This window comes from Syzygium oleosum, unplaced genomic scaffold, assembly GCF_021117445.2.
Source record: "Syzygium oleosum isolate NSW1041296 unplaced genomic scaffold, Sole_v2.1 Sole_v2.09, whole genome shotgun sequence".
In the NCBI taxonomy this organism is placed as follows: Eukaryota; Viridiplantae; Streptophyta; class Magnoliopsida; order Myrtales; family Myrtaceae; genus Syzygium; species Syzygium oleosum.
The window spans coordinates 7,315,977-7,331,336 of NW_026607493.1; the positions used below are offsets into that span (position 1 = coordinate 7,315,977).

The 15,360-nt window shown below is 43.2% G+C and overlaps 1 protein-coding gene and 1 pseudogene across 1 annotated transcript; both read right to left on the reverse strand.

The window, feature by feature from the left end:
* Positions 1–7,400: 7,400 nt before the first annotated feature.
* On the reverse strand, positions 7,401–9,713 carry LOC115666013 (L-type lectin-domain containing receptor kinase IV.1-like). Its single transcript, XM_030587815.2, has one exon. The coding sequence runs from the start codon at positions 9,601–9,603 to the stop codon at positions 7,621–7,623; it is 1,983 nt and encodes a 660-aa protein (XP_030443675.2). The 5' UTR covers positions 9,604–9,713; the 3' UTR covers positions 7,401–7,620.
* Positions 9,714–10,494: 781 nt separating this feature from the next.
* LOC115666012 (L-type lectin-domain containing receptor kinase IV.1-like) lies at positions 10,495–13,943 on the reverse strand (annotated as a pseudogene).
* Positions 13,944–15,360: the final 1,417 nt, after the last annotated feature.

Consider the following 15,360-nt stretch of genomic DNA (forward strand, 5'->3'; position numbering starts at 1 on the left):
GACTTTCGAAGTGTTTCATCCTCCCACCACGTGTTTGTCTCCCATGGACCCCTATGCCTTACGAGTGGCACGATCACATGTTTGTTTTTATTATGGGAAAGAATAGTCGCACAAGTAAGAAAGAAGAATAAATTTATGGAGTAACGCGCGTGTCGGTTCAAATACCTACGAATCCCTTCACATGGTTTTAGAATGTACATGAAATTAACCGGATTTATCCCTCGTATTCCTCCTCCATCCAAACACGCTTATGTTTTTAGAACCCTTTTTTCTTCCCTCCCAATCTCTCCTAACAAGCACGGTGTCGGTGTAGATCCAGCAGTTCATCTTGACACCTTGACACTCTAGTGCATGCCACACGCTATGCATCGTATTTCATATATAGGAACACGACAGTTTCGGCTTCGAATTATTAATTGACAATCTGTTTCTACGTCCCACGGTTTACAATCATGTTCAAATCATTGGCGCGAGAGAAATGGGGAAAGTATGCCAAGATTTTTTTAGGGTATTTTGGAGATTCAAAGGATAGATTAGAACTCCCTCCTGCATATACAGCACATGAAACTCTTTTTTTTTATGCACATCATACATCAATCGCAGTTGATGTGGATTGTTTTAGTAAGGCAAAAGTACACCACAAGTGCCATAACTTGTGTACGGCGATTACTTTGGTGCCAAGTCAGAGGAAAACAGATCACTTTAGTGCCAATTTGGCCGGAAATCTGACGTGGCATTTTTTATTAATTTTTGACGCCGACGTGGCTTGCCGGAGACTGAGTCAACGTGTACAGTCGGCATTTTTAATTTTAAATATTTTTTTTCTTCTTTCCTTTTCTTTTTTTTTCTTTTCTCCCCTCGCCGGCCGGTTGCCGGTGGCCGGCCGGCCACTGGCGAAGCCCGGGAAGGGCTGGGAGAGGGCGGCCTTGCCCATGGCCGGCGAGGGGCGGCCGACCCTCGGCGGGCGGACCGGCGAGGCCGGCCCTCGCCCAACGCCGGCGAGGGTCGCCCTCGCCTGAGTCGAGCGTGGGCGACCCTCGCCCGACGCCGGCAAGGGAAGCCCTCGCCTGGGCGGGCGAGGGTCGCCCTCGCTTGAGTCGGGCGTGGGCGACCATCGTCGGTGTCGGGCGACCCTCGGCGGCGTCGAGCGACCCTCGCCGGCGTCGGGCGAGGCCGGCCTCGCTGTCGCCGTGAGGGTCGGCCGCCCCTCGCCGGCCATGGGCAAGGCCGCCCTCACCCAGCCCTTCCCGGGCTTCGCCGGTGGCCGGCCGGCCACCGGCAACCGGCCGGCGAGGGGAGAAAAGAAAAAAAAGAAAAGAAAAGAAAAAGGAAGGAAGAAAAAAAAAGGGAAAAAATATTTAAAATTAAAAATGCTGACTGTACACGCTGAAAAAAATTATTTAAAATAAAAAAATACTGACTGTACACGATGACTCAGCCTCCGGCGAGCCACGTCGGCGTAAAAATTTAATAAAGAATGCCATGTCGGATTTCCGGCCAAATTGGCACTAAAGTGATCTCTTTTCTTCCGACTTGGCACTAAAGTGATCCGAAAAAAAGTTATGACACCAAAGTGATCGCCGTACACAAGTTATGGCACTTGTGGTGTACTTTTGCCGTTTTAGTAACAATAACGTATACGCGATGTGTAGAAAAAAAATTGCATAGATTTTGCAGTTGACAGTAATCCTAGATAGATATACATACAAATCTGTGGAGTTTACTTAGATTAGTCTTATTCTTAGAGATGCGAGCATGTCTCAGTTCTCATGAATGTGAACAGGAAGTTGCTTAGCAAGTTAGCAGTATTCTTTAGTTGACTTGACTTGGGTTTTGCTAATTAAAGATGACTGAAAGCTGACGTTAGGTTCACGAAGAGAAATTGAACATGGAAGGTCCACGAAGATAATCTTTTTTATATATGAAGAGAAATTTCAAACTCAACATCGAGGATATTAATTATTAAACTCTCCTAGCACAAACCCATAATGCGTTACATTGGTCAAACTTGGCTCGTTTCCTAAATGCTCAGTGACATCACATTCGCCCACTTCCATCTCAATCTTTGGAATATAATTTGAAGTTTTGAAAGCAGCCACTCCTATCAATAATTCTAGAACAAAATGTTTGATAGAGTGGTGGATTCATGGCGATTGTGAGAGTTATGAGGTCACTATCAACTTTTCATTCTGAGCTAAGTCGAACTTAGATCGCTAATTATTCGAAAAGTTTAAACTGATAAATCAATATAAAATTTAATATTTAAATATTTTCACATCAATATTATTAATTTAAATTGCCCCTAGTCGTGGGGCACTTACTTCTCTTTCGTGGAAAGGTGGCCAATTTTGTCTTCTCTTGGCTCACATATTTTGAATGCAATCTAGATTTTTCTATTGATCAAGTTGCAAATTTGCGAACTATTTATACGTTGGTCATTGATCAGGAGGATTCCCCACCACGTGTGACTTATTTTTACTTGGATTTTCTTCCACAACTAGCTGGCAACCTCGTGCACCGATCGGCTCAATTGTTCTGCAAATATAGATTTTCGTGCATGATGATAATACAAATTAAATTTTTTTAATGCAACTGTCCTTATACGAAATTATTTTATTGCGATAATGTTGCTTGATAAGTACACTTGTTTCGGTCGGAAGGAAACTAAATAGACAAGTATTTTCAAAATAAAAAAAGTACCTACGTCAACAAAGTGCATACTTTTTGAAATATAATCAAATTTTATTTCAATAGTAGCTTCATGATTTTTTTAATCTGAAGCATGAAATTAATTCAGTTTACAAAATTACATACGTTTATGAAATGTAAATTGACAATTTAATTTAATTTAAGATATTAGCTATCTTGTTGTATTATTCTATATCATTCAATCCAAGTTTGGGATAATGTCACTTTTCCTTGGTTATTGTTACTTTCTTCATTTATCAAGATGGAAGAGTATATCTTTTCTCAATAATTTAAGAGACTATATATCATACTTAAAAAAATTATTTTTATACATCAAATGAAAAAATAACATGTAAAATTTTACTTTTCCATTTCAATTTGTATTTCTTTATTGGTATAAAATGTGGGGAAAATTACCAAATCAGTCTTAAACCTATTGCAATTATGTCAATTCAGTCCTAAACCTTTTTTTTTTGCCAATTCAGTCCATCCGACCAATTTTGGCCGGCCAGCGCTGACGTGGATGCCGGCCAGCATCGGCTCTCCGGCCGACGCTGACGTGGCAATTTTTAAATATTTTTTTTTCTTTTCTTTTTTTCTTTTTTTTATTTTAGTTTTCTTCTTCCCCTGGCCGGTTCAGAGACCGGCGACTGGCCAAGGGCTAGGGCCAGCGACACTAGTCGCCGGCCACTGGTGAGGCTCACCCTCACAGGCACTAGCGAGGGCGAGCCTCAACCTTGCCTTCGCGGGTGAGGTCGGCCGAGCAGCGGCCATGGCAAGGTCGAGGCTCGCCCTCGCTGGTGGCCGGTTGCTGGACCTACCAAGGGAAGAAGAAAATGAAATATATATATATATATATATATATATATATATATATATATATATTAAAATATTGCCACGTCATCGTTGGCCAGAGGGCCGGCGCCGACCGGCCAAAATTGATCGGATGGATTGAATTGGTACAAATACAAAATGTTTAGGACTTAATTGGCAAAAAAAAAAGTTTAGGATTGAATTGGCACAATTGCAATCAGCTTAGGACTATTTAGGTAATTTTCCCTAAAATGTGAAGAGGTGGAATATTCTAATGAAACAATGTCACACTTGGTCTTCGCTAATATCCTAATGATACTTGTCTCTACCTCATGCAAATGCTGGTAATCCTCCAAATTAGTTGATGTTTTGAGACGAAAGATGAGAGTAGGTTCCAGGTTCTAAGGTGCAGGGTAGGTTCTAGGTTAAAAAATTGGGGAACCTGTTTCGATGGATAGGTTCCAAGTTTTAGATAGGTGGAATTTGGAACTTGGAATCTGAAATAAGTTTTTGTGTTTTTCTTGGTCTATGTCTTCTCACGATCCTGCAATATTTTATGGCGTCCGATGATGAGTGTATAATCTGGAGCCACTAGTTTGAGCTTCCATTTTACGATTGAAACTTTTACTTTGTTAATATTTCATATTTTTCGTGTGTCTAAATATAATTTGTGGTCAGTGAATTGTAGCAGCAATCGGTGGTCATAAAAGGTAATGTTTAACTACAATCATTCAATTAATAATATATGTGAAACTTGGCTTGACCTTGGAACTGATCCTGCAACCTGTGACAGGGTAGGTACCAAGTTCCGTAGTATGCATGATAGGTTTCAGGTTATAAAAAATGAGGAATCTGTTTAAATGGGTAGGTTTCAAGTTCCAGGTGAAACCTGTATGGAACCTGGAACCTGGAACCGCTCACCCCTACTCTTAAGTATCCTTGTTCCTCTCCCTCTCCTCTCTCTTCATTATTTCTTTATTCAAATTTGTATTAAAGAAATTTGTGACCTTATTATTAACATAATATATAGAAAAAAAGGTATCGGAAGTCCATGGACTTTTTCAATTTGTTCAATTAAGTCCCTCAACTTTTCTTTTACAATTGTATCCCTAAATTATATGGTTTTTTTTTGTACAAGTTGATCATTCTGACAAAAATTATGGACAGAGATGCTGGCATGGAATTAAGTGTTTGTTAAATGCTTATATGATATCCTATGTGGCATTTAAAAGTAAAAAAAGAATTTCAAAAATAAGAAATACTTGGAATTAATAAATATTAAGAATTTAACAAAGAAAGAAATCTGAAAAAGAAAAAAAAAGACAAACCTAGAGAGAGGTGACGCTTTTGGTAAGGGACTGCACGACCCTGGCCATGGCCAAATCTAGCCTATGGTAGCTCGATCTGAGCCAGATTTGTCTTGGAGTTTCACAACCCTGACCGAGTCTAGATCTTGCCCGAGGTAGCATGACCCGAGCCAAATATGACGTAGGTGAGGCAACCTTGGTCAAGCGTCATTGGGGGTCGCGCATCTCCGAGTATTGCTCAACCCCAACGGTTGAAAGTGGGGATCGCTCGGCCCTAAGCTTCACTTGGTCAAGGTCACACAACCTCAAGCGAAATCTAGGCTGGTTCACGCGACTTGAGGCCAGATCTGTACCTAGAGTTACAGAACCTTGGCCAAGGGAGGGATAGGGTCATGCGACCTAGACGATTGTTGACCGCCGGGTTGCATGACCCTAAGCATTGCCTCGAGGCCCCAAGCTAGATTTGGCCTAAAGTCGCCTGACCCGAGCCAAAGTTTAGCCATATCGGGGGTCGTGTGACCTTGGCCAGGTGTCAGCTATGGTCGCCCGACCATGGAGATGATCGGTAAGGTCTAAACGGTCCTCACCCACCCGTGGGTGGTGTTGTCACCACCTTTGATAGCTTCGCCTTTTCTCCTCTCTCTGGCTTTTGTTTCTTCTTCTTATTTTTTCCCAATCAGCACAAGAAAATTATATGCAAGCACCAATTTGTCTACTCATCGTTGATATGGCTCTATCATGCCAATCCACGTCAGCATTTTCGTCTTTATTTTGACGGAAAGACCAACTTAATAAAAAAGTATATATTTAGGGATTCAAATATTGCACAAAAAAAAGTCAGGAACCTGATTGAACAACTTGGAAATGTTGAGGGATTTCTAATGTCTTTTTCCCAATATTTTATGTTAGTATACAAATATGTTTACTAAAATAAAACTATAATTTATGTGTACTTGAGACATAGTAAAGAACAAGCAGAATATAGTAGATTGTTAAATATTGTGTTTTATAAGTTGCTCAAAATGATTCATGTCACGTTAACATAAGAATCTTATAATATAAATACATTAAAGAGAAATTTTCTTTATGATTAAAGGTTTCTATTCCATTTTTTGTAATAAATATGTACAACAATCCACGGACAGGTAGGTTACATTTAGTGTTATCTTTAACAGGTACTTGGTTAAATAGATTCATCTTTTTTTGCGTTAATTAAATAGATTTATCACTCCATAATCTAATTAAATAGACTATAAACGGCTATATGATTTAAACAAAACAGAATATCACTCCATAATCTATTTAAGAAGCTACGTGATTTAAGCCGGTACTAGCCCTGTCTCGCCCCGGAATTCAACCTCATATACACTTTTAGAAAAAAAATGCATATTCTTATTTCTTTTTATACCATTTTAATATATTATTTGTTAAAAAAAATATGAAATAATAACAATAATAGTAACAACAATCACAACGACAACAACACAAATTAAAATTAAGAACAATCTCTTTTGCCTACAAGATTTGCTTTAGCTGAAGATCCAAGCTTGGAAAGACTTCTAGATAAGTAATGTGGGGCAATTGCTTTTTATGAATTTCCATCTTCATATGGTCCCACATTGACTAATTTGTGGAGGTCGGAAATTCATCCTCACCATGTATACCAAGAAAAACTCGTAACCTTGTCGTCTACTTGACGCTAATACGGAAGGTTCGTTATTCATCGTCTAATTTCCTAGTAGCTTAGCTTATACGACGAGTTCGGTTTTTGAATCCTGAAACCGCACAAACTTCTGCTACATGACATTCTCTTAAGACTCCAAGGCGACGTTAATCCATCGGCATCTATTCAGCATCCGGGGGAGGAAGTGCACCATTATGAATGGCATGCCATGAAAAGCTTTTAATGTTCGCTTTCTTAAAAGCCCGTCGAATTCGGAGGGCCACGAAGTGCATCATTGCGTCAATGACTCTGCGAAGAGAATACATAAAAAGATCAGACATCATGCCATCGCTGAACTAAGCTTCCAATATTGCTGGTTAGAGGAAGACAAAAGAATTTTATACTCAACGCATGGGTCGCACATGCACTTAAAAAACCCTATCCTCGAACCGCTCTTTCTTCTTCTCTCTGTAAAGTCGTTTTTTGTCTTCCACCTGTTCCCCTCTCTTCTTGATCTGCAACTCGAGAACATGGCCACCACCCCACTCTCTCTCTCTCTCTCTCTCTCTCTCTCTCTCTCTCTCTCTCTGAGGTCAGCACCACCACCGTCCACCTCCATAGCCACATCCATGACCACCGTAACTCCGTCATGACCATTTCCAGATCCGTCCTCTTTCTCTCTCTTTGGCGACTATACACCGGGGAACGAAAAGAGAGGAGCGACCGACGTGGCTACGAGAGATGCCGACGAGGAGCAACTGTGATGGGACTCGATGTAACAGAGGGGAGAGACGTGATTGTTGCAGTGCGGCCAAAAAAATGAAGAAAATGGGACAGGGGTAAAGGAAAATGAGAGGACACCAATCAGTGAACGACACCTGCGCTGCAGCAGCCAATGGCAGCTGCCGCGCCGGCAGCTAATTTGAGCCATATAAAATATCAGTGTGTATTTTAGCGATAATTACACGGACTAGTACCAGAATGACTCATACAGCCTACGTATTCTAGATCTGCACATGATCTCATCTTGCAACTAATCGATTTCTACAAGAGAAGAAAAATGCCAGCGGACATATCGATGTTCCCCAAACACAGGATGGAATTAAATTAGAAACTAAACCATGAGACTCATCGTCCACCTGAGAGATGTCATTCTGCGACAGAAGATGAGTGCGCAGATGCCTTGTACAGGGAGGACGGATAAGACATGGCCAAATCATCAAAACCTTCGCGATGAGCGAAGGTTAACCCACCGGAGGAAAGGCCGATGGACGACAATTCCGGCATCGGAAGATCGCCCTCCAAGTATTGCAAAACTTGACGCATGCTCGGCCTCATCAACGGGTCGGAGTGGGAACACATCAACCCGAGTTTCAGCACCAACTCCATCTCTTCTTCCACAAACTCCCCCCCCAACTTCGGATCTCTTGCCTCGAGAATTGCACCTTGGTCCCAGCAAGAAAATACCCAGTCCACCAATATCGCGTCCTCCGCGTCCCGAATCTTTACCGGCCTTCTCCCGCAGGCGACCTCAAGCAAAAACACTCCGAATGCGAACACGTCAGTGCTCCTAGTGGCCTTGCCGGTTCGCGTGTGCTCAGGGGCGAGATAACCGAGCGTTCCTACCACGCGAGTCGTTTCAGGGTCGGTTCCATGGTCGTATAGTCTCGCAAGCCCAAAATCTCCGAGTCTTCCATTTAAGTCAGCATCTAACAAGATGTTGCTCGCCTTTATATCCCTGTGGATCACCACTTGCTCCCAACCTTCGTGCAGATAAAGCAGCCCAGATGCCACTCCTTTGATCACGCTGAATCTTTGCCTCCAATTGAGGGTGACCTTTGGTTGGTCATAGAGGTACTTGTCGAGGCTCCCTTTGGGCATGTAGTCGTAAACCAAGAGCAACTCCCCTTTCCGGCGGCAGTAACCGAGGAGCGACACTATGTTGCGATGACGGAGCCGACCGATGCTGACGATCTCCGCTACGAATTCTCTCATGCCTTGTCTCGATTCATGGGAGACCCTCTTCACTGCGATCTCTATCTTCGATGTGGGCAAGATTCCTCTATAGACCCGACCGAATCCACCGGTCCCTAATAGCTCTTGCTCCCGGAATCCTTTTGTCGCAACATAAAGTTCTTTGAACTTGAACCGATGTGGGCCGTAGTCCCTCTCCCAATCTTCAAGGACCTCGGCGAATTTCCTTTTCCTTCTTATCACATAAACTACGCTCAAGATCAGCATCGATACAACGAAAAGAACTATCAGTGGTAGCCCTATAGTCAGTACTTTCGACGGCTCCTTCTTGCCAATCCGAGGAAGCTTAGGAAGTTGGGACAAGGCAAGTGCCTGAGCCTCTCCATTCACCCTAAAGCTCCAACCCAGAACATAGTGAGAAGTTTGGACCGAACCGGTCGATGACGAGAAGCCGACATACATGCTCTGGTTGATGATCAACGAGAGATCCTTACTAAGAGACAAAAGGGGAGTCCGCGGTTTTTGCACATTGATCGGAGCCAATTTGACATTGATCTGCTTTTCAGTTCCATCGTAGTCCACCCAAACTTGCATTGATTTACCACTGATTAGAGTCAAGTTCTTGAACACCCCACCGTCTGCATAATACCCCGCTGGAGTTGATTTTGCTGATGTCAACCCGTTCAAGTCGATTCCGACATGATTATCGTTAATGTCCTGAAACTCGCTGCTCTGGACCGTGTCAAGTTCCACTCCAAACACATGATTGGTGTTGTTGTGGTCATTGGTTTCGTTGAACATGCCGAGGTAATTGCTCGGTAGGGACCCGGGGAGGCCTCTCTGGGGCGCGACCACGAAGACAATCCCATGGCCGCCCAGATTCGCATACGGAGGTTGCATCGCAAAGACGAACGCGGTGGAGAAGGAGAAGACGGAGCCGTTGGGCGAGTTCTTGAACTGGACAGGGTCGGGATGGAAGGCGTGGCCCATCTGCTGCTTGGTGTTGTTGGTCAGCTTCAGGAGGCCATTGGAGGTGACCCTGGCGATCCCATCGAGGCTCAGATTGGCCGATCGGAAACCGTTGTACACAAAATTGATCTCTTGAGCGTAAGCCAACACAGCTAGCAGAGAGAGCCCAACAAGAATCTTGAAGAACATGGCTCCAGCTCAAATGTCTGCTCAGCAATTAGCTGAAGAAGGATGCAGTTAAGAGGGTTATAAAGATTCAGAAAAATCTGAATCTTTATCTTGCAACGCCAAACGAGTGGTGCAAATTTAAAAAGTGTCTGCTCCACGTGAGTCCAATGAATTGATGAATGTCTTGAACTTTCAATGGACGAATTAAACAGTGGCCTGTTCATAAGGCAAAGAGGACCTCAAGGCGAGAACGAGAGTTTCGATTTCATAATTATTTTGGGTAAAATGGGATTTAATAAATCTGGATGGTCATGCACGGAAACGTGGTGGTGAGCTATGTACGATAGCCGACAATGATTAGACTGCCACATTAACAATTTTCGAGTGAAAATTAAATTGAAAGACTATATTAAACTTTCGCGCAAATATTTAGGAATAAATTTGCAAAATTGAAAACTTTAAATCGAATTAACATTCGTACAATAGTTTTACGATGGATTGGGTAAACTTTTCCCCTTTTTTCGATACGTTCACATAAAAGTAGACATGGCCACGGTTCAGGAACCGGCAATTTCGGTTCGTGGCCATGTATGAATCGGAACCGGCGGTTTCAGGCTGGTTCCGGTTCGAGGGGCGAGGAGGAGAAAAGGGGAGGAGGCGCAGGGTAGAGAGGGGGGAGGAGGAGGGGGCGTCGGCGTCGGCGGGTGCGGCCATGGGCGGGGGCGACGGCGGCGAAGGCGGCGGGGGTCAGATCTGGGAAGACGGGGGGCGGGCGGAGGAGAAAAGGGGAGGACCGGAGGAGGCGCAGGGGAGAGGGGGGAAGGAGGGACCGACCATGACGAGGACCTTGCTATCGGTCCGCGAGAGGAGCTTGGAGGCGAGGCCCGAGACACAGGCGGTGTGGTACAGGGTCTACACGGTGGCGTCCGCGGTGGCGAGGGGCTGGCCGGTGAGGGAGCTGAAGAGGACGAAGATGGCGTGGACCCCCGGCAGGTTCAGCGCGGAGGAGTTGCCAGGGAAGTGGGTCATGAGCTTGACGCCGATGTAAGGAAGGGAAGGGTGGGAGGACCAGGAGGGCGTGAGGAGGGGGGGCGGCGGCGGCGGCGGCGGCGGAGAGGGGGTGGGAGTGGCGGAGAGGGGTGTGGACGGAGGAGGAGAGGGTGGAGCGGAAGTGGCGGATGAGGGACTGGTCACTGGTGGGAGAGGAGGGCGTGGAGGATTAGAAGAGGTGGGTTTTTTTTTTTTTGGAACCAGGCCCGGAACCGCCGGTTTCGGGCCAGTTCCAAAATTATTGGAACCGGAACTGGGCCCGTAGGCCACGGGCGGTTCCTGTTCCGAACCGTGGGCCCGGTCAACGGGCCGGTCCAGGGTTTGACCCGGGCCGGTTCTGAGCCAAAATCGGCCCGTGGCTATGTCTACATAAAAGGCTATGGCATGATCATAGGGGTCATTGTATAGTTCTGCCGTACTTAAATGAGAATGTCTAACGTGGAATATGGTGAGCGGTGAATTTGCCGATGGATGCCAATTTTGGCCCTGGTTTGTGGACCATAAAATTGCTAGGAAAAAATGGGAAAATATTAATAAAGAAATAGAAAAGGAGATGGCCATAGAGCAGAGGTTGAAAATTCTAAGTGGCAGTTGATTAGTCTATTATCATAAAAGCATTGATAATTCAACCTTTTTTTTGGTCGAATTAATAATTTAATGTCGCTTAGAGCTTTTGTACAAGTCCATCGAAATTTCATTTCATTATATATCTAAGGAACAATTTGGAAGAAGTAAAATTCTTTTCTCCAATAACTAGCAAAACTGCATATGTGTGTGTTAAAGAAAAGAAGAAAACAAATTAAATTTGCATGGAGAGAGTGATAAAAAAGAAAATTAATATGGGAAAGAAAGTTAATTAGCCGATAGATGACAAATTTAAATTCAATTTTAGAAAATAAGATATTTTATCTATTTTGTTATACCATATCATCAAAACACAGCTTAAAAATCCACGTAGAATATTATGTATTTCTTAGTGATAATTTGAGATTGAAATCAGCTGTAAAAAGTAATACATTTTTTATAGAGAGAACACCCATATACTTATTAAAAGAAACTTTAAAGCTACGGACTTTGTTATTTTGTTATGGATAATAAGGTTGGGGGAGGGCGATCGACATAATTAACCTTCTTAGCATCACTGTAAGGGTTTCATCCTGTTACATAAAATTTTGTAAGTTTGTGATAGAAAAAAACTCAATGGTTTCAAATAGTAATTACAATTCAATAGAGGGTGATTGATGACCAATTAAATTATTTAATTTTCGGTATTAATATATCAAGTGCTAAGTGTGCCAAATAATGCATGCGGACATTGTGGGGTCTAGCTAGGGGTGATTAGTTCCCAGTCCGGTCCGGTTCATGAGTGGAACCGGGAACCAGACCGATTCTCAATTTTCAGGTCGGTTCCAATTCTCAATTTTCAGGATCGGGAACCGAACCGACGGATCATGGAACCAGGAACCGGACCAATGGCGATCCAATGAAACATTTTGCTATTTACTAGCAATAGAACTAAAAATGTGAGAATGACACACTTAACAAGTGATACCCTTTGTCATGGCCAACTTGCTGCAAAAAGGATAAAGCACGTGAGAAAGGCTTGACTTGGATTTTATTAACAACTCCTCTTACGATCTTTGCATAGACATTCAATGTGGGACTCTTGGCATTCGCATGGAGACACAACAACAGAGACAAGCCAAGAGTCCCACATCGAAGGCGTACACATGAAAGATTGGACACACACTAGAGAAAATCCATACACATTACACACCAAGAGTCCCACATTGAATAGGAACCAAGAGACCATCATAGGGATGGTGCATAAAACCCAAGCCATGCACGGTTATTAGTGATCAAATGTTTAAGTTTGAACTTTTTATCCCTTGGAACAGGGAACCGGATCAAAAACCACCGGTTCCAAAAAGTTGGAACTGGGAACCGGAATGTAACTTTCTTATGTAGGACAAGGAAAGGAAAAGTACTATTTTGTTTGTGAAACAAACAAACAACCAACAGGTTATAGAGAGGTACTCGTCGTGGCTCCCATTGGGCATGTAGTCGTAAACCAAGAGCAACTCCCCTTTCTAGCGGTAGTAACCAAGGAGCAACACTATGTTGCGGTGACGGAGCCGACCGATGCTAAGGATCTGTGCTACGAATTCTCTCATGCCTTGTCTCAATTCATGGGGTACCCTGTTCACCGCGATCACTATCTTTGATGGGGGTAAGATTCCTCTAGAGACCCGACCGAACCCACTGGTCCCTAATAGCTTTTGGTTCCGGAATCCTTTTGTCGCAATGTAAAGATCTTTGTAGTTGAACCGGTGTGGGCCATAGTCCCTCTCCCAATCTTCAAGCACCTCGGCAAATTTCCGTTTCCTTCTCGTCACGTAAACTGCGCTCAAGATCAGCATTGATATGACGAAAAGAACCACCCATGGTAGCCCAATTGTCAGTACTTTGGACGTCTGCTTTTTACCGATCTGAGGAAGCTCAGGAAGTTGGGACAGGGCAAGTGCCGGAGTCTAGCCATTTACCTCGAAGCTCCAACCTAGAACATAGTTAGAAGTCACGACCCAACCGGTCGATGACGAGAAGCCGACATACATGTTCTCATTGATAATCGATGCGAGATCCCGGGTAAGAGACAGAAGGGGAGTGTTTGGCTTTCGTACATTGATCGGGGCCAATGTGACATTGATCTGCTTTTCCGTGCCATCGTAGTCTACCCAAACTTGCATTGCTTTACCGCTGATTAGAGTCAAGTTCTTGAACTTACCCCCATCTGCATGATACCCCGCTGGAGCTGACTTTACTGATGTCAACCCATTCAAGTCAATCCCGACGTGATTATCGTTAATTTCCTGAAACTCGCTGCTCAGGATTGTGTCGAGTTCCAACCCAAACACATGATTGGTGGTGTTGCCGTTGTTGGTTTGGTTGAACATGCTGAGGTATTGGCTCGGCAAGGACCCGGGGAGGCCTCTCTTTGGCGCGACGATGATGGCGATCGCATGGCCACTCAGAGACTTAAACTGAGGTTGGATCGCAAAGCTGAACGTGGTGGAGAAGGAGAATACGGAGCTGTTTGGAGAGTTCTTGAACTGGACTGGGTAGGGATGGAAGGCGTGGCCCTTCTGCTGTTTGGCGTCGTAGCCCAGATTCAGGAGGCCATTGGGGGTGATCCCGGCCATCGCATCGAGGCTCAGATCATCTGTTTGGAAACCGTTGTACACGAAACTAGTCTCTTGAGCGTAAGCCAAAACTTCTAGCAAAGAGACCAGAACAATAATCTTGAAGGACATGGCTGCGGCTTAAAGTCTGCTTAGCAATTAGCTAAAGGATGATGCACTTACGAAAGCTATAAAAGTCTAAAAGAGTCTTTTTCTCACGACATTAAACGAATGATGCAAATTTCAAAAATTTCTGCTCCCTTTTGAGTCATATGAATTGATGAATGTCTTGGACTATCAATGGACGAATCCAGTAGTGCCCTGTTTATAAGGCAAACAGGACTTTAAAGTGAGAAAAGAGAAGAATGTTTTGTTAGAAAATCTAATCCAAAAGTTTAAACCGATAAGTAGAGAAAGACTACATGTATCTAAGGAATATAGACAAGAGGTTCTTTTAGCATTTCTCTCATGTGCCACCAGGCCATGTGGAACTTGATTAACGAGTAAACACATAGGCGTAAGGGGCAGTGAATTTGATACTAAGTTTTGGCGAATTTTTTACTATTTTAGTATTTCTGAAATGTTGACATATTCCTGTGTAAAAGTTTGAAATAATTCCGTGAACTGGCGCGCCGGCCACCGTGAACCGGATATTTCTAAGCGGAGTATTTTAGGGGAAAATATCCGAACTTCCCATAAACCCAAATATTTTCAAATATTTTCCTAAGATAAGAACAAAACGGAAAAGACAATAGAGTAATTTCTGTATATTCTGATTTATTATGATGAATAGTACATCAAGCTTTATGAGATGACTATTTAAAGTAACAATAAATATAATATCAATTCTAATCAATAAGGATATGCACAATCAATGAGATATATGCATAATTTTGAAAAATATGGAGAATTAAAGAAAATATCTTATTTAACTCTAACACCCCTCAAACTCAAGTGACGTCAACTAGAGTTTGAATACATCAATAATCTGATCAACTTATGGTAGAAAAACCGGTCCAGCAAGCTATGCGACAACAAGTTGGTGTGGTTGCGGTGCAGGGCCACCATAAGAGGTCAATGTGGCTGCGGCGCAGGGTTGCAAAAGAGATTGAAGTGGCTACGGCGCAAGGACAGTAGAAGAGGCTAACGGGCTGCGTGGTAGGTTACTAACATGATCGATTTTGAGAGAGGAATATTAGTTGTTATTGAAAAAGGGAACGGCATGAGATGAGATGTGTGTTCCGAGTGTGCACCCGGTGCAATGTGAATCCAGTGCACTCAAAATCTCCTCATGATTGCCTAAGATCTAATACCAAGATAAGAGTAAAGCGAAAAAAGAATTGATTAATTTTGATATATTCTGATTTATTCAGATGAAGAGAACATTGTTGAGAAAATCTCCTTATATATTTTGAAGATGACAAAATTGTACATGATTTATAACAATTTTGATAGTTGTAAGATGCACTTATGTTTCAGGTAATACTTACGTTGAAAGGATTCCTAGTGACTAAAAGACCCATATGAACAAGTCTAAAAGAATAAGAAA

Bases quoted from the DNA above. Each gene is read 5' to 3' on its own strand.
- LOC115666013 (XM_030587815.2), bottom strand. From the start codon at position 9,603: ATGTTCTTCAAGATTCTTGTTGGGCTCTCTCTGCTAGCTGTGTTGGCT.